This window comes from Dermochelys coriacea, chromosome 2 (genome assembly GCF_009764565.3).
Source record: "Dermochelys coriacea isolate rDerCor1 chromosome 2, rDerCor1.pri.v4, whole genome shotgun sequence".
Lineage (NCBI taxonomy): Eukaryota > Metazoa > Chordata > Testudines > Dermochelyidae > Dermochelys > Dermochelys coriacea.
The window spans coordinates 267,657,201-267,675,271 of record NC_050069.1 but is presented as its reverse complement, the minus strand read 5'-3'; the positions used below and the strand labels follow the sequence as shown (position 1 = coordinate 267,675,271).

The 18,071-nt window shown below is 45.9% G+C and overlaps 1 protein-coding gene across 1 annotated transcript in view; it reads right to left on the bottom strand.

Moving 5' to 3' along the window:
- The window catches only part of LOC119851178 (tubulin delta chain-like), a 47,325-nt gene that overhangs the window by 12,441 nt on the left and 16,813 nt on the right, over window positions 1-18,071 (bottom strand). Inside the window, exons 2-4 of the mRNA XM_038390587.2 lie at window positions 3,148-3,255; window positions 1,077-1,172; window positions 571-632 (exon numbers count right to left, since the gene is read on the bottom strand). Of these exons, the coding sequence (XP_038246515.1) occupies window positions 571-632; window positions 1,077-1,172; window positions 3,148-3,251 (262 nt within the window). The 5' untranslated portion in view covers window positions 3,252-3,255. The remainder of the gene's footprint in view (window positions 1-570; window positions 633-1,076; window positions 1,173-3,147; window positions 3,256-18,071) is intronic.

The following is an 18,071-nucleotide window of genomic DNA, read 5'->3' as shown; positions in this document are numbered from 1 at the left end:
AGCCAAAGAAGCATTTCCATTAGCTAGCAGTAGTATTAAGGTTTTTACCGTCTTAGGATAGAATATTGGGGTTGGAAGGAACCTCAGGAGATCTAGTCCAACCTCCTGCTCAAAGCAGGACCAATCCCCCACTAAATTATCATAACATGTAGGAATTCCAGTCATGGACCAAGACCCCATTGTGGTAGGCACCATACAAACCACACAAGACGACAGTCCCTGACAAAAGGAGCTCACAACTGAAGTACAAGATGAGATTGACACAGACAGGTGGACATGGGAGTACAAGGAAGCAGTGAGACAACACTGATAGGCTGTGGTCTTGCACACCAGCAGCTTAATCTGATAAGTTATAACGAGAGAGGAGCAGCTTTCCTTGCCATTGCTTCCAGCAGAGCACAATGGTGCATGTACATTGCAGCCACAGGCGTGAGGGAGGAGCTGCCTTTCCTCAGGAAGCAGGTGACTCAGAGCTGCACTGCAGATATTTTTTTTTTTTTCAAACCTTGATGGACATCTTCCACACCCAGAAACATTTCAGCTAGGGGGAACTGAAAGATGGACTCTTACCATAAGCCCAGTTGTTGCCTCTTCCTCGCTTCCCCACAATAAGATTGGTCTCCCTGAAAGAGCTGGGAGAGGAGTTAGGATCTAGTCTGTGCAAAGGACAATCACGCTGAGCATTTCACACACGACTCTTGAGCAGTTTTACCAACTTGACAAGGGGAAGTCTAGAAGATTCTCTTGGGAGGCAGAGGGAAGCAAATAGAGGCCTAGACTCCCCTCGGCCCCTTGCCCCAGGGATGTACGAGGGTGTGTGTGCGCGCAAGATGTAACCCAGCTCCTTGCAACCTCTATGCTCCCACCAGGCACATAATCCTATAGGGGGCAGGAAAGACCCGGGAGGAGTAAGCCCGTGCAGTCAGTGCACTGGGAGGTATTGCACCAGGGACTACTGATTTGATTTATTTAGTGTACCAGTTAATTATTGTATATGGCACCTAGTGCCAGGGTAGCCGTGCGCTGGGACTTCAGCCTGGGTTTCAGATGAATGAGACAAGCCCCTGTTCTCTTACCCTCTCCTGACTTGTTTCTGCAGCTTCCTCACCACTTTTGGTTCGCTGTCCACGCAGATAGCGCTTAGCTGTCCATCGGGGGAGAAAAACGGATATCTGAAAAGGACACAAGCTGTGTGTACGGGGAGCCTTCTTCCCTGAAGCCTGATCTGGACTCCACCTATCAGGGTGCTTAGCACAGGAGTTCAAGAGTGTCCATTCCTGAAGGCGACTGGGTAAATACACTGCAAGTGGGCTCCCAACAACTCTGATCCCCACAGCAAATCCTTCCTGAACTCAGGGAACAGTCCTGCCCTGCCCTGCCCTGCCCTGGGAAGATGGGCTGGATGACCTACGAGATCTTCTCCATTTCTCTTTTCTAGGCAGCTGTTACTTCTCAGTTACTCCTGAGGGCATTCTGTGCCAAACAATTAAAAATTCTGCAGAGTTCTGCAAATTTTATTTGTCAAATAAATATTTAGGCTCCAGCATGGCATTGGGGAGCACCGGCCACTGGCTGCACAGAGGTGGGAGATCACGGTGCAGCTCCCACCCTGGGACGCGGACTCAGTGGTGAGGCTGCACCCAACAGTGACACAGCACAAGGACTGGGCCTGCCCCAGAAACACCCTAGGCCCCTACCCCTCCTTACCAGTTGTACCAGGTGTGGGCAGGCAGGCTCAGCAAGGCAGGATCCAAGTGTGGAAGGGCTTAGTGAGCTGGATCCAGGTTTGGGTTGAGAGGGTACTGTGTGGGGCAATCTGGATGCAGGCAGCTCAGTGGGGGATCCGGGTGCGGGGGGGATCTGGATGCACAGGGCCTTGTTGGGGGGTTCTGGGTGCAATGGAAATGGGACTCTGCAGGGGGTCCAGGTGAAGGTGGTTGGGGCTCAGTGGGAGGTGGTCTGGGTGTCAGGGGGATAGAGCTTGGCAGGGGGGTCGGTGTGTGGGGGCTCAGTGCGGGGTCCAGATGCTGGGGGAGGGGAGCTCAGTGGGGTGGGGATCCAGGTGCAGTGGGGTAGGGATCCAGGTGAAGGTGCCTTGTCAGGGTGGTCGAGGTGTAGGGGGGAGTGGGACTCGGAGGGGGGGGTTCTGAGTGCAGGGGGGTGAGGCTTTGTGGAAGGGTCTGGGTATGAGGGGGTCTGGATGCATGGGAGTTGGGTAGATGGGGGTACAGCTCCCTGTTCAGGGATACCTCCCGCTGCAGCTGAGGAGTGATGGGTGCAGGAAACTGGGGGGGGGGGGGAGTTTGCAGAGCTTCCTGCAGCTGGGGGAGAAATCTAGAGGTAGGTATGACCTGGCCCCGGATGCCGTGCAGGGGAAGAGGAAGTCCCATCCTCCCCAGCCCAGCTGGGACTAGCAGCTGAGCCTGGTGTGGGGTAGGAGCCACCAGCTGGGTCTTTCCCTGTCCCGCCTCCTGCCCCACCATGATTTACCTCTCTGCCAGCTTCCCTGGGCACCCAAAACATACTGCTGGGGAGGGCTGCATGATCGCTCTTGTGGCTCCTCTTTGCTTCCCCATCAGAAAGTCATTTTTCTGTGGGGAAGCAAAGAATTCTGCGGGAGACATAAATTCTGCACATGCGCAGTGGCGCAGAATTCCCCCAGGAGTACTTAGTGCAGTTCCAGGGGTACTTCCATCCAAGGGTAGAAACAGTTACATTTGTTCATATTTATATTGGAATTTGGACTCTAAACCCAGAGTTTTACATACCCTTCCCTTGGCTCAAACATGCTGGCAGGGGGAGTACCTTTGCCTTTGATCGGAGGCCAGCAAGGGAAGGTTTTGATCAACAGCATTAATCCTTCTGCCCCATCTTGCAGCATTCTGGTGTTTAAAATGGTCTGTGGAAAGTGAACTGGAACAATGATCTTACTGTTATCAGAAATATAAAGCTAGGAGCACTCCGCAAGGGTGCATGCAGCCTTGGGATAGGACTGCCAGTTGCACACAAAGTGCAGAACTCCTAAGATTACCCTCTGTTAAGAGCAGGGATGGATCAATTAACCCATTTGACTCCAAGTACTAGCAGGCGTAGGCTCATGTGTAGCTTAAAACTGGTTTCTTCCTTAGAACTGCAGAGTTACCATACCTATCAGCCTCTGCATGCAGCCCCTTCTCGCTGGTTAGGATCTGCCACCACTCCTTGCCAATCTGATTGCCACATTGTCCAACATGTAGCCACATAGCAGACATTGCCCTGAGAGCAGAAATACACACACAAAAATGTAGGAGGTAAATACCTTAAAGAGTCAATGTCAAGTCCTTAAACTCAATTTCTGACCTGTCAAGAATGTATTATAATCTAATACAGCGGTTCTCAAACTGTGGGTCAGGACCCCAAAGTGGGTCACAACCCCGTTTTAATGGGGTCACCAGGGCTGGTTTAGACTTACTAGGGTCTGGGGCTGAAGCTGAAGCCTGAGCCCCACTGCCTGTGGCTGAAGACAATGCCCGAGGGCTTCAGCTTTGGCCATGGGTGGTGGGACTCTGGTTACAGGCCCCCCCCGACCATGGGGGGGGTGAGACTGGGGCAGGCTCAGACTTCGGTCCCCCCTCCTGGGGTCCGGTAGTATATTTTATTGTCAGAAGTGGGTCACAGTGCAATGCAGAAAGCATACAGGGAGTGGAAGATGGGAGAGATCAGCAAGGAAAGCTACCTTTTTGAGGTCAGAACACGTAGGGATAAAGTGAGAAGGGCTAAAAGTCGAGTAGAGTTGGACCTTGCAAAGGGAATTAAAACCAATAGTAAAAGGTTCTATAGCCATATAAATAAGAAGAAAACAAAGAAAGAAGAAGTGGGACTGCTAAACACTGAGGATGGAGTAGAGGTCAAGGATAATCTAGGCATGGCCCAATATCTAAACAAATGCTTTGCCTCAGACTTTAATAAGGCTAAAGAGGATCTTGGGGATAATGGTAGCATGACGAATGGGAATGAGGATATGGAGGTAGATATTACCATATCTGAGGTAGAAACGAAACTCAAACAGCTTAATGGGACTAAATCGGGGGCCCAGATAATCTTCATCTAAGAATATTAAAGGAATTGGCACCTGAAATTGCAAGCCCATTAGCAAGAATTTTTAATGAATCTGTAAACTCAGGAGTAGTACCGAATGATTGAAGAATTGCTAATATAGTTCCTATTTTTAAGAAAGGAAAAAAAAAGTGATCCGGGTAACTACAGGCCAGTTAGTTTGACATCTGTAGTATGCAAGGTCCTGGAAAAAATTTTGAAGGAGAAATTAGTTAAGGACATTGAAGTCAATGGTAAATGGGACAAAATACAACATGGTTTTACAAAAGGTAGATCATGCCAAACCAACCTAATCTCCTTTTTTGAAAAAGTAACAGATTTTTTAGATAAAGGAAACGCAGTGGATCTAATTTACCTAGATTTCAGTAAGGCATTTGATACGGTGCCACATGGGGAATTATTAGTTAAATTGGAGAAGATGGGGATCAATATGAACATCAAAAGGTGGATAAGGAATTGGTTAAAGGGGAGACTGCAACGGGTCCTATTGAAAGGCGAACTGTCAGACTGGAGGGAGGTTACCAGTGGAGTTCCTCAGGGATCGGTTTTGGGACCAATCTTATTTAATCTTTTTGTTACCCACCTTGGCACAAAAAGTGGGAGTGTGCTAATAAAGTTTGCAGATGATACAAAGCTGGGAGGTATTGCCAATTCGGAGAAGGATCGGGATATTATACAGGAGGATCTGGATGACCTTGTAAACTGGAGTAATAGTAATAGGATGAAATTTAATAGTGAGAAGTGTAAGGTTATGCATTTAGGGATTAATAACAAGAATTTTAGTTATAAGCTGGGGACGCATCAATTAGAAGTAACGGAAGAGGAGAAGGACCTTGGAGTATTGGTTGATCATAGGATGACTATGAGCTGCCAATGTGATATGACTGTGAAAAAAGCTAATGCAGTTTTGGGATGCATCAGGAGAGGCATTTCCAGTAGGGATAAGGAGGTTTTAGTACCATTATACAAGGCACTGGTGAGACCTCACCTAGAATACTGTGTGCAGTTCTGGTCTCCCATGTTTAAAAAGGATGAATTCAAACTGGAGCAGGTACAGAGAAGGGCTACTAGGATGATCCGAGGAATGGAAAACTTGTCTTATGAAAGGAGACTTAAGGAGCTTGGCTTGTTTAGCCTAACTAAAAGAAGGCTGAGGGGAGATATGATTGTTCTCTATAAATATATCAGAGGGATAAATACAGGAGAGGGAGAGGAATTATTTAAGCTCAGCACCAATGTGGACACAAGAACAAACGGGTATAAACTGGCCACCAGGAAGTTTAGACTTGAAATTAGACGAAGGTTTCTAACCATCAGAGGAGTGAAGTTTTGGAATAGCCTTCCAAGGGAAGCAGTGGGGGCAAAAGATCTATCTGGCTTTCAGGTTAAACTCGATAAGTTTATGGAGGAGATGGTATGATGGGATAATGTGATTTTTGGTAAGTAATTGATCTTTAAATATTTAGGGTAAATAGGCCTAATCCCCTGAGATGGGATATTAGATGGATGGGATCCGAGTTACCCAGGAAAGAATTTTCTGTAGTATCTGGCTGGTGAATCTTGCCCATATGCTCAGGGTTTAGCTGATTGCCATATTTGGCGTCGGGAAGGAATTTTCCTCCATGGCAGATTGGAGAGGCCCTGGAGGTTTTTCACCTTCCTCTGTAGCATGGAGCACGGGTCACTTGAGGGAGGATTCTCTGCTCCTTGAAGTCTTTAAACCACGATTTGAGGACTTCAATAGCTCAGACATAGGTGAGGTTTTTCGTAGGAGTGGGTGGGTGAGATTCTGTGGCCTGCGTTGTGCAGGAGGTCGGACTAGATGATCAGAATGGTCCCTTCTGACCTTAGTATCTATGAATCTATGAAGTTTGAGAACCCTTGATCTAATACATTGCTGCCAAGACTAAACAATATACACAAACTACCAGTTTTGCAGACCCTACAATAGCCCCATGTTTTGTGCTTCTTCTGCAGGGGCAATGAGCTAGCAAGCAGAGAACTGTGTGGGACACTAATCGATGAGGCTGGGCCAAAAGGAAGAATAGGCCAGATCCTCAGGTGGTGTAAATGGATGTTGTTCCAATGACGAGCAGACAATATATTTCATGCCTCATAAAGGCAAAAAGGACTAAGGTTCACAGGAGAGCCACTGTCTTCAGCCAGGGATTGTGGGGGTTCAGCACTTCTGAAAAAAAAATCAGGCCCTAAAAGAGATGTGAGTTGTTGTTAACTAAACAGTCATCATCCAAACGGACTCTGTGCTCCCTAGGAAATACAGGGATGGAGCGGCAGAGGTGGAATCGACATTTGCAAAAGGGCAAATGCTACAATGAACAGGAAAAAAATATTATTTTCAAATTCTCTCTCAGGGCTAGAGCCACAGGTCCTTGGCATGGGTCATTACTTGTCTGTAGCTGTAGGGGACAGAATCAAAGCTGTCTGGATGGCTGATGAAAGACTAGCCCCCCCCTTCCAGACACCCCCTTGGTTTTGTTCTGCCTCTGGTAGCTACTGGCAGGGTAGTGGAATCCAGCACCTACTGTGATAGGCAGAACATTAATTAGTAATGTGGGATAACATTTGGTCTAATTTGGACATATTGGTCACCTAAAAAGGGGTGGGGGGCTTAAGAGGCTGTGTCTCTCCTGTCTGGAGTTATCACAGTGCACCCCACACCGCTGGATGGCAGAGAAAGGTCTAAAGAGGAGACCAAGGCTCTGTGCCTTCCACTCTGTTCCCCTGCCAGAAGGTGCAGGAGGAGAGGTTTGCACCTTATGCACTCCGGCCTTCTCACCTGCTGGGACTGGGAAGGATTTGCTTTGGCCCCCTTCTCTGACCCAGGCGTCAGGTCCACAGGAGTTCCCCACCTGTGGGGAGTCAGACAACCAGGCTGCGGCTGTTTCGAAGGATGATGGGAAAACGAAGAGAGCCATCCAACCACCAGAGGCGCTTGCACCAGAGGACAGTGGCCTGGTGTGAGGAAACCATAAGCAAGAGTGGCCAAATCCACCACAGGCAGAGCAAAGAGTGGCACAGAAGACCACTTGTGGCATTCATCCCCGCATAGCGCAGATCTCATCATCTCTCCCCACCTCCCTGCTGGGCAGTTCAGTCTCAATCCCTTAGGAAGTTAGGAATTATGCATGGACCTCCCAGACCTCCTGCTCAGGGCAGCAAGGAAACAAAACAACCAAGCAGGATTCAAAGCAGTATGGGGCTGTTTAGTCCCAGGGGGGCTCTGCAGCTGGGTTACTGGAAATGCCTTCGGATAGGGAGGTCCCTGGCAGCAGCAGTTTGGAGCGTAGCATGTCTGGGCAAGCCTCTCTGGCAGAACACTTCATGAGCAATCAGAGGAATAGAAAGATTGGCAGGAAAGGGGGGGGGCAGGGGAAAGGCTTAGGCTAACCAGACTCCACTTAAACTGCAGTCAGCCGTTCCACAGCTGCCAGGCTAACAGGACCCTGCTCACTGAGGGTCAACCAAGTTTCATGGAGTCAGCCTTGGAGGGCTCAGAGGAAGAGCAGCCCAGAGGTGGAGGAACAAGCAGGTGGCAAGGGGCCCCCTGACCCACCACTTATTTCTGAGTAAATTTATCTGCCGGCCGTAGCCAGGTGTGAGTCAGTCCTTATAGAAGCCCGAGTGAGAAAAGGAACAGCCAACCTTACTACAGGCCAAAGTATCCTTTTCACGGCTACTTCTCGAAGCACAGAAAGCGAGGCTACAACAAAAGCCGATGAGACAAGTCTAAGCCAGAAAGGGAAGAGATCTTTTTTCCTCAGTGCAAATTGCAACACCAGAAGTAACCCCTGACTGCAGTCAGGAGAGGTCCAACAAGCACCTCCCAGGGAACAGGGGGGAAGGGGAGGATATTAAAATGCAAGGACCAGTGGCCTCTGTCAATGGTGGATAGATCAGTCCTGGATGTGGCTCGACAAAGGAATGGCAAACTTTTCACAGAGTCCGAATCATCGTTTTCTCCCTTCTCCACTATCCTCAAATCCACAAAAGATGCAGAAGGCCACAGACAATCATTTGCAAATAGGTATAACAGAGAGAGAGTTCCTGAGGCGGAGGAGATATTTTCCAGCCATTACTCAGTCTTATTTCTGGTACCCAAGAGATCCGGGGAGGCTAGAGTGGTGATGGACTTAACACCTGAATAAGTTCATAAGGAGGACCAGGTTCAAGATGGAGACCTTGAAGTCGATACTGACGGTGATTTGCCACGGAGATTAGCTTTCATCAGTCAACCTGAGGGAGGCTTACCTTCATGTGCCAATTCACTAGGCACACAATGATAGTCAATGGGCCACGATAATAAGAGGGTACAAAATACATAGGAATGAGAGTAGGTCATGCTGGTAGGGGAATGGCACTATATGTGAAAGAAAGCAGAGAATCAAATATAATAAAAATCTTAAGTTAAAACTGTACCATAGAATCTTTATGGATAGAAATTCCATGCTTGAATAATAAGAATAAAAGTAGTAGGAATATACTACTGACCACCTGACCAGGATGGTGATTGTGAAATGCTCAAAAAAATTAGAGGCTACAAAAACACACACATGAAAACCCAATAATAATAATGGGGGATTTCAGCTATCTTCATATTGACTTGGTACATGTCACTTCATGACGGGATGCAGAGATAAAATTTCTAGACACCATAAATCACTGCTTCTTAGAGCAGCGAGCTAGTACTGGAACCTGGAAGGGGAGAGGCAATTCTTGATTTAGTCCTACATGACACACAGGATCTGGTCCAAGAGGTGACTAGAGCTGAGCTCCTCAGTAATAGCGACCATAATGTAATTAAATTTAACATCCTTGTAGGGAAGAAAATACCAAAGAAAACCACCACACTAGCATTTAACTTCAAAAAAGGAAACTCCACAAACATTAGGCTAGTTAAACAGAAATTAAAAAGGAACAGTTACAAGAGTGAAATCCCTGCAAGCTGCATGGAAAATGTTTTATAAACCAACATAGAGGGTCAAATTAAAAAGTATACCCCAAATAAAAAAAGGACCAAAAACGACACCACCATGGCTAAACAGAGTAAAAAGAGAGAGAGAAAATGGCATCCTTTAAAAATTAAATCAAGATGTAACATGACAAGTTATCTGTGCCTTACATCTAAGGTTCCAAGGCACAACTTATGAGAAACTTTCACAGGGGAGGCCACAAGTTCTCCCTGTCATTCTGCTAAGGACCCGATTTCTTTTCCAATAGGTTTCTGAAGCAGCATGCCCTTCAGAAGGGAGGGAGGTCACGGCTGACTATACCTTACAGCTGAAGGTCAGAGTTTTGCTTTGGCAGCAAAGTGCTGATAGAACTTGGCTAAGTTGCTAGCAAGGGCAATGCAATTTCAGGCATTGCCCGGGTGTTACTGAATGCATTGACGGAAAGTCAGGGTGGGAGGGGGAAATCAAGTCAGAGTCCTTCTCTGCCAAGATGAAGGCAAGCTCCCCAGAGATAGCCGGTGAGGTGAAGGTCTTTTAAGAATGCTGGTGATATTCCTACATAGGAACTGCAAGTCCTATATCAGAGATAAGAGATGACTCAGGTACTTCCTTTGGGATATTCTCCAATTCAGATCCATCAGAATTCTCGTCCTATGCCAGTTTAGGGCACTCTACCATCACCTCAAATGAGGAAAGTGGGAAGATGGAGCTAAAACTCTCAGCAATGTCCATCAGGCCTTCATAATTTGTGTCCACGGCATTAAGGAGAATGTTATTAGAGGTTGCATGAACCAAAATAGCTTGCCACCTAAGGTCAAGCTAACAATAGATGCTTTCTTATATGATGTAGCTGGCGTGCTTATCTTAAGAAAGGGAGGAAGATATGAAGGCCCTTCCTTCAGTCAAAGTTTTACTTATGAAAGAAATATGATTAGGAATAAAAGACATTGGAAGGCATCTGATGAAGAAATAGCCAGGGTGAGATTTCCTCCCTTTTCAATAGGATGACAGCTGCTGAGAAAGTTCCATCTGGGCAGAAGCCTCACAGAGCATCTTGGATGACAGAGTCCTGTGAACATGAGACAAACCAACCTGCTAACAGCACATCAGGAAGGTTCCCAGCAAGATAACCAGACTCCACTTCCCCTAAGTTCTTCAGCCACATTTACTAACAGTCACATTTACTAACAGTTCATTGTTTGGTATTTACACAGAAGGAGCAGGTGTGGGATTCTATGACTCAATGAAGTAGAGTAAGACTGGAGAACTCAGAAGATACAGGGTATGACCTAGAGTTTGTTGCTTCTGCCTATGTCACCATCAACCTAACCACTCCAGAATGGTGAGTGGAGTTGCAGAATTCCATGCTTGTCATGATTTGTTTTGCTGCCTTGAGGCTTCCACTTATTGACAACACCCTTTTAAAGAAAGCAATTTTTTTTTTTGAAGCTGTGGTATGAAACAGAGAACAGAATGGGAAACTGCCTTCCACTCACTAATTGCAAAAATGGTTCAGTTCTCAAGACTTACACTACTATGAGAGGTTTCAGAGTTGCAGCCGTGTTAGTCTGTATTCACAAAAAGAAAAGGAGTACTTGTGGCACCTTAGAGACTAACAAATTTATTAGAGCATAAGCTTTCGTGAGCTACAGCTCACTTCATCGGATGCATTTGGTGGAAAAAACAGAGGGGAGATTGATATATACACACACAGAGAACATGAAACAATGGGTTTATCATACACACTGTAAGGAGAGTGATCACTTAAGATAAGCCATCACTTATCTTAAGTGATCACTCTCCTTACAGTGTGTATGATAAACCCATTGTTTCATGTTCTCTGTGTGTATATATCAATCTCCCCTCTGTTTTTTCCACCAAATGCATCCGATGAAGTGAGCTGTAGCTCACGAAAGCTTATGCTCTAATAAATTTGTTAGTCTCTAAGGTGCCACAAGTACTCCTTTTCTTTTTACAACTATGAGAAAAACCCACAAGCTCTTTCAGCTAGCCCAGTTCATGTAATACTTTCTCAAGAAGCTATACTGTACCTGAGGGCACTGGACATTTATGCCTTACAGAGAGTTTGAGTCTAAAAATAACCTCCAAAGAAGCTACAGGAGAAATAGGCTCAGGTGTACCATACTCCAATTGTATAGACCTGCCATTTGTATGAACAGAATAAAACACCTGATGCAGTGCAAGGAGCCACCTTTGCCATCCGCTCTCTTTTAACATACACGTAGCCCTTTAAAAGTCACTATGTGAGTGGCAGCATCTCAGTACTTAGCAAGACTCACGAGTAAACCACCATTGACGTTTTCTCATCTCCCTCTTCTCAGTTGCATTCGGTCAATTACAGCTTTTCAGTATTAAACTGAGACAGTAACACGATGATTCAATAATATATTTCCCCTTTGCAGCAATTGGGCTGCACTATGTGTTTCCTGCTACTCTAAACACTTTGAAAAGAATCTATGGATGCAAGTCCCTTAATGGACAATTGTGCCCTAATGAGACTCTTCAAAGGGCTTCGGATCAGGGCCTTGCATGCCAAAGGAAGCAGTATTTTCCCAACCCTGGGCAGTAGGAGGTCAGCTTATGTTCTGAAATACAAGGGTTCATTACAGTCCTTACAGATTTTTATCCTAATGTGGCTGCAGATTTTCTTGTTATTCAGATAGGCTCTGATCCAGCAAACACTAAGTCTCATGGACTTTGATGGGACTACTCGTGCTTAAAGTCAGCCACATGCTTAAGAGCTTGCTGGTTCAAAACTAGCAAATGTCTAGATAAAAAAAAATAGGAACAGATGGTCCATTTTTTATTACTGATCTTACCAGGGACTCTCAAATTCTCTCCCTAGTGTGGAACACATTTTAAGGGGCATTGTCTTATGGACGCTCCCCTCTTGTTTATGATCACATGAGCCACCTCCACTCCCATTCGTAATCGAATAACATGCCTTTGGCAACTATGGCAGTTGCTCCCATGGGAAAGGACTATTAAGAAGGTATTTTTAGCTGCCATTCCATGCAATTAAGTAGCTGGAAACAAGGATCAGAGATAGCACTACATGACCAAGTGGTGTTCAGTACATGCCCACACTTCAGGCACTTATGTTTTAATCAATGACTGATCCAAGACAGTACTTTACTTCTACAGTACTTTACCTATGACTCTAATTAGTTAATTTAATAGCCTCTGAGGATGCAATTTATCCAAGGCGTGTCAGATGTCCAAACAAATTAGACCTCCCAATTCTCCTTTGTCTGACTCTTGAAAAAGCCCTACTAGGATGGAGACGTACATTTAATTACATTCAGTATAATATCTACAAACACTTTCTGCACACGTATCCACCCAGGAAAGCTTTTGTTCAGCTATAATATCTGGTATCCAGCTAGGTTTTTTTTTTTTTTAAACTTCACTTTCCAATTGAATTGCCCAAGGAGATGAAGTGACTGATTCAAGGCCATAATAACTAAAAGGAGTTGAACGGGTATTTATTTCACTTTATTACCCCCTTTGAAATCACCACCAGGTCATGGTGTCAGGCAGCTTTTGTAATACTACTTAAAGAAAAAACCCTCTTGTAAAAGGAAGTTCACCAGATGCAATCTAACAGCTGAGTCTAGTCACAAATTAGAGGTAAAATTGTTCACCAGTTGTAAGAGGTAATCCCAGTTGCTAGTTCTCTTAGATCTTCCAACCTCCCATCTTTGACCATGATGCGCTGTTTAGTAGTGAGAGGGAAGCTGTGGTATTTGATTCCATAACTGAACTCAAAAGGAAAGATGGAAAAAAACAAAGTCTAAGTAAGCCATAATCTGGACCTTCTAGTGAGGGACTATGCTCAAGTGCTGAGTGAAGGACATTATTAGGGCCAAGTAGTTGTCCCTGCAAGTGGTAGAGTTTTCTGATGGGAATTAAAAAGAAGAAGCCTGTGGTGATAATCTGCAGCAGGACACCATTTAAAGTGACAGCAGAGCTATAGGAAAGGGTAGCAAGGGGGGTTTCCTCTCACCTGTTGCGCAGGTAGGTCAAACCAACCAACCAAATACTTTTCTTCCCTTGATGTGGGGTTTCATCTTGCTTTGGAAGGATTCCCCCAGCCAGCCCCATCTCCTGTCTCCAGAATACAAGCAGAAAAAACAACAACAACCTCCACCACACAGTTCTCCCCTTTCCAGGGTACAAACAGAACTCACCCATCAGGCCCAGTTCACCACTGTGTAGTTTGCCCCCATGCAAAGGGAGTATAAAAATACCACCATTCTGATTTGGTAACATTTTACACACACTATTCACTGGGGTAAATACTGCACCAGGTGCAGGGCAGTGGGGAATCAGGACCAGAGAATTCTCATCATTTGAGAGTGCCAGCTGGGCCAGCCAGTCTCCCCCATCAGGCTGAGGCCTGGTCTATACCTAAAACTTAGGTCAACTCAGCTATGAAAAATTCTCTCCCCTGAGTTTTTTTTTTTCCACCAAATGCATCCGATGAAGTGAGCTGTAGCTCACGAAAGCTTATGCTCTAATAAATTTGTTAGTCTCTAAGGTGCCACAAGTACTCCTTTTCTTCTCCCCTGAGTGATGTAGTTAAACTGACCTATGCCCTGGTGTAGATACCACTAAGTTGATGGAAGATTTCTTCTGTCAACCTAGCTACTGCCTCTCAAGAGGATGGGTTTACTACAGCGACAGAAAAATCCCTCCTGTCACTGAAGCAAATGTCTACACTACAGCACTGCAATGACGTAGAGGCACTGTCACAGCTGTGCCCCAGGAACACTCGCAGGGTAGATGTACTCTGAGACTAGCATTTCCCCATCAGCCATACCTTTCCTATTCCTCCTTTTTTATACCAGGCACTGGACACTGTAACATAAATGAGACCCACCTACATCAGTTCTCCAGCCAGTTGGCCCTTTCCAGAGCTGGCTCCTGATAGTGCAAGGACTTACATATGTGCTTAACTGTATGCACTTTGAATACAGCCATTGAAATCAATGTGATTACCTGCAATGCTTAAAGCACATGGGGAAGTCTTTGCAGGATTGGGGCCCTGGTAGGAAAACCAGGTGGTGAGGTTTGGCCCTACCTGGGCAGTGTTGCACCAAATGACTGAGGGCCTCCTGAGAGCCAGACAGCTAGCATACCTTGTCACTGAAAGTCAAACAGCAGGGCAAAGGGGAGTTTCGCCACTGACTTCAATGGGAGAAGGATCAGAACCAGAATTAGGGTAGCCAAAACTAGAAAAAAATTCTGTCTTCAGTGAGAAGAGCATAATCAGTGAGCTGTCAACTACTGGGAAGCTGGCGTATTTCATTAGTGTCAGTACAGTGCTTTGAACATGTTAAAACCCAATATGAATGCTATTATTAATTATTAACCTATTAAGGCTTATGGTTGCCTAGTTAATTACACCAGTCTGAAATGTAGTAATTAAGTAAATATGCTGGTTGCAATAGTATTATTAGAAAAACTGGGCCAAATTTGTCAGTGAAGTTACACCAGGGATGGCACTAGAAGATTCTCTTTTCAACGCGTATTAAGCGACTAGCATTCGATAATTGAAAGGTGCAGAATGTTACATAAATGTGGCAAGATGAACCTACACTGAGGCTTAATTGAGGAGAAGACATTTGCTTGAATATGATGTCATAATGTCTCCATCCTAAATTCTTCCAATCCTTCTGCTTCCATGGTAAGCCCCTTGTGGAGGGACCCTGGGGCACAGTCAGTTGTGATATAAGTGGTAACATAAGTTGGTCAGCAAATAGGTGCAAAGGATAGGCCTCTCATGGTCTATCCCCACCCTACTTATCTCACATTTGTTATCAAGATGTCAACTCCTGCCTCCCATTGGCCCAGGATGCCTGCCTCCATCACCCACTTGTTTCAAACAAGCACCTTTGTGCTTTCTTCAGTGCTGCCCCTCCCACTTGGGAGGAATTCCCCATCAACATTTGCAAAACTAACTTATGATCCTCCTTCAAACCCTCCTCAAACTTCTCCTTCACTGTGATGTCTACAAAACACCTCAATGGGTAGGCTGCTGGTGTGCTGAGATCATAGCCCATCATGCTGACCAATACTATCTCATTGCTTCCTTGTATTTCCCTGTCTGTCTGTCGCCATCTGTTCTCTTGTCTTATATTTAGATTGTAAGATCTTTGGGGTAGGGTCAATTGTATTGTTCTGTGTTTGTTCAGGTCTTGGTCTATGACTAGGCTCCTAGGCAGTATGGTAATACAAATAGTAATAGTAGTCTAGGACTAGCACAGGTTTGACCTTCACACGTTTGGATGTTGGAAATTAGTATAATTTATGCAGATTTGATTGTTTTAGGACTAAACTCTGTTCTTGGTATAAGCAGTTCTCATTGAATAAATGGCAGATATTACATCAAGACTAAATTTGGATCTCAGAGGGTTAGAGACGGTCATGGTGGAACTTATTTGGGGCTTGCATTATCCTAAACTATTTTGTTAATTCTTTTCCTGCTCTAATCCCTTAGTACATCAATTACACTCATTTTGCACCCCCACTGAATGCCACATTAGTACAAGTTACATTAGGCCATTTACACACCTATCTTCTCACAAATTTACTTGCATTGCTTACTCCAAGCTGCCCACCAGAGCCAAACACCCTGCCATCGCTCCACAAACAGAGCTGTCAATTCTTCATGTTGTATCAGGACACGCAGGCACGTTGCTTCATTGCCACCTGACTCAGCTCAGTGCTCTCAAGCTCCTGCAATATATCTCATATGAGCTTAACCATCCAGTTCTGCCCTCTGTCTCATTCCACAGGAAATCAAGAGTGGCTAAAACAGTAATAACGTATAAGTTAAGCAAATGATTTCCTAGATATCCCCCTAACATAAGTTAATCACAATGTGAAGGAGTGTGCAAGCTCTTCAGAAATCCTTAGGGAAAAAAAAAATCTTTAAAGACAAGAAACACCCCAGCCCAATATCTCAGCTGGAGCGCATGCTCATTGGCCTTTGGAAGGTGCCAGAACGTACAAAAGTCACAAGATGTGGCCCAAGGAATCTGAAGATGCCATAGTGAATCATGATCTTAGTCTTGCCTTGTGTATCTTTGAAACAGTCCTGAAGAGGCTGAGGGCTGCCTTTCCACCCTGTCCCAGGCAAAAATGAGATAGGAGTTTCACTACTGACCTGGTTAGTCAGGACAGGTGAACATCTTATCTTAAAGAAGTAGGGTGACCAGGTGTCCGATTTTCGACTGGAACACCCGGTCAAAAAGAAACCCTGGCGGCTCTGGTCAGCACCACCGACCAGGCCGTTAAAAGTCCAGTCAGTGGTGCTGGGCAGCTAAGGCAGGCTAGTCCCTACCTGTCCTGGCTCCACACCCCGGAAGCGGCCAGCAGGTCCAGCTCCTAGGCGGGGGGAGCTACAGGGCTCCGCATGCTGCTCCCACCCCGAGCACCGACTCTGCATTCCCATTGGCCAGGAATGGCAGCCAATGGAAGCTGTGAGGGGGTGGGTGTGTGTGCCTAGGGGCAAGAGCAGTGTGCAGAGCTGCCTGCTGAACCTCTGCCTAGGAGCCGGACCTGGAGGCCGCTTTCAGGCACAGTGCAGAGTCAGGACAGGCAAGAAGCCTGCCTTAGCTCCTGCACTGCGCCGCTGACTGGGAGCCACCCGAGGTAAGCCCATGCCCCAACCTCATGTCCCAGCCCTGATCCCCCTCCTGCACGCAAAGCCCTTATCCTCAGTCCCACCCCAGAGCCTGCACCCCCAGATGGTGCCCTCATCCCCCCTGCCCCAGCCTGGAGCCCACTCCCACACCCTGAACCCCTCATTTCTGGCCCCACCCTGGAGCCCGCACCCCCAGTTAGAGCCCTCACCCCCTCCCACACTCCAATCCCCTGACCCAGCCCAGTGAAAGCGAGTGAGGGTGGGGGAGAGCAAGGAATGTAGTGGGGCAGGTCAGGGCCTTGGGGAAGGGGCAGGGCTAGGTTGTTCGGTTTTGTGCGACTAGAAAGTTGGCAACCCTATGAAGAAGCCCCATTCAAAGTGAACCAGTAAGAGGTTTGTCTCCTCTCATAAGGAGGACAGATGGAAACAAGTGGACCAGTCAGGCTTCTGTTCTTCAGAAGCCCAAGGAAGAAGCACTATAACATGTGGTTCAGCTAAGACAAGTTGTTTCTTTTGGCCTTCATTTTGAAAAGTTCTGAGAGGGAGAATAGGCCCTGTGACTCAGGACTCTGGTATTTTTATTCTGTAACTCAGTACTAAATACAAAATGCAGGAAGGGACTTTTTCCTTTCACCTGGAAAAGCTGGTGTGTTGTCCCTATGCTGATCATGGGCCTTCCAAGAACAGCATAATCAAAACCTCAATTAACTGAGCAAGGACACCTTTGTGCACGAACAGCTTTCTTAGTGCACCAGAAGTCACACCTGGACCTTTTCTTCATACATCGAAGTGTGGTGAAAGTCAAACTTTTTCTTGACTATGCCTTCATATTCCCATTTATCATTTTCAGATAAAGGTAGTGGATTCAAGATATGGCTGAAAGAGGAGTCAATGCAAAGGGGACAAGATTACAGCCTAAGCATAATGAAAAAGAGGAAGAGAGTGGCACTAGGAAAATTTCTATTTGACAGGAAAAATAATTGTTTTTAAGATTGTGTATAACATGGGCCTCCTGCAGGCGCTTACAGGAGATCTGCAGAGTGGGTGAAAAAGGTGGTGTTCCTCTTTTTGTTTTTTTTATGATATATAAGAAAGGACTGAAAGGACAGGATTAATTTTAAATCTGCTTGCTTGTATATTGTTTGCTTGCTGACATGAAGAAGAGCTCTGTGTAAGTTTGCTTCTCTTACCAACAGAACTTGGTCCATTAAGAGAGAGATTACCTCATCCACTTTCTATCTGTTTTCACATTACAAATGTAGCTTGACTGCACTGTTGAGTTTTTGTGCCTGTGTTTTGGTTTTTCATTCCTCCCCCCGGAAGATTTAAGGACA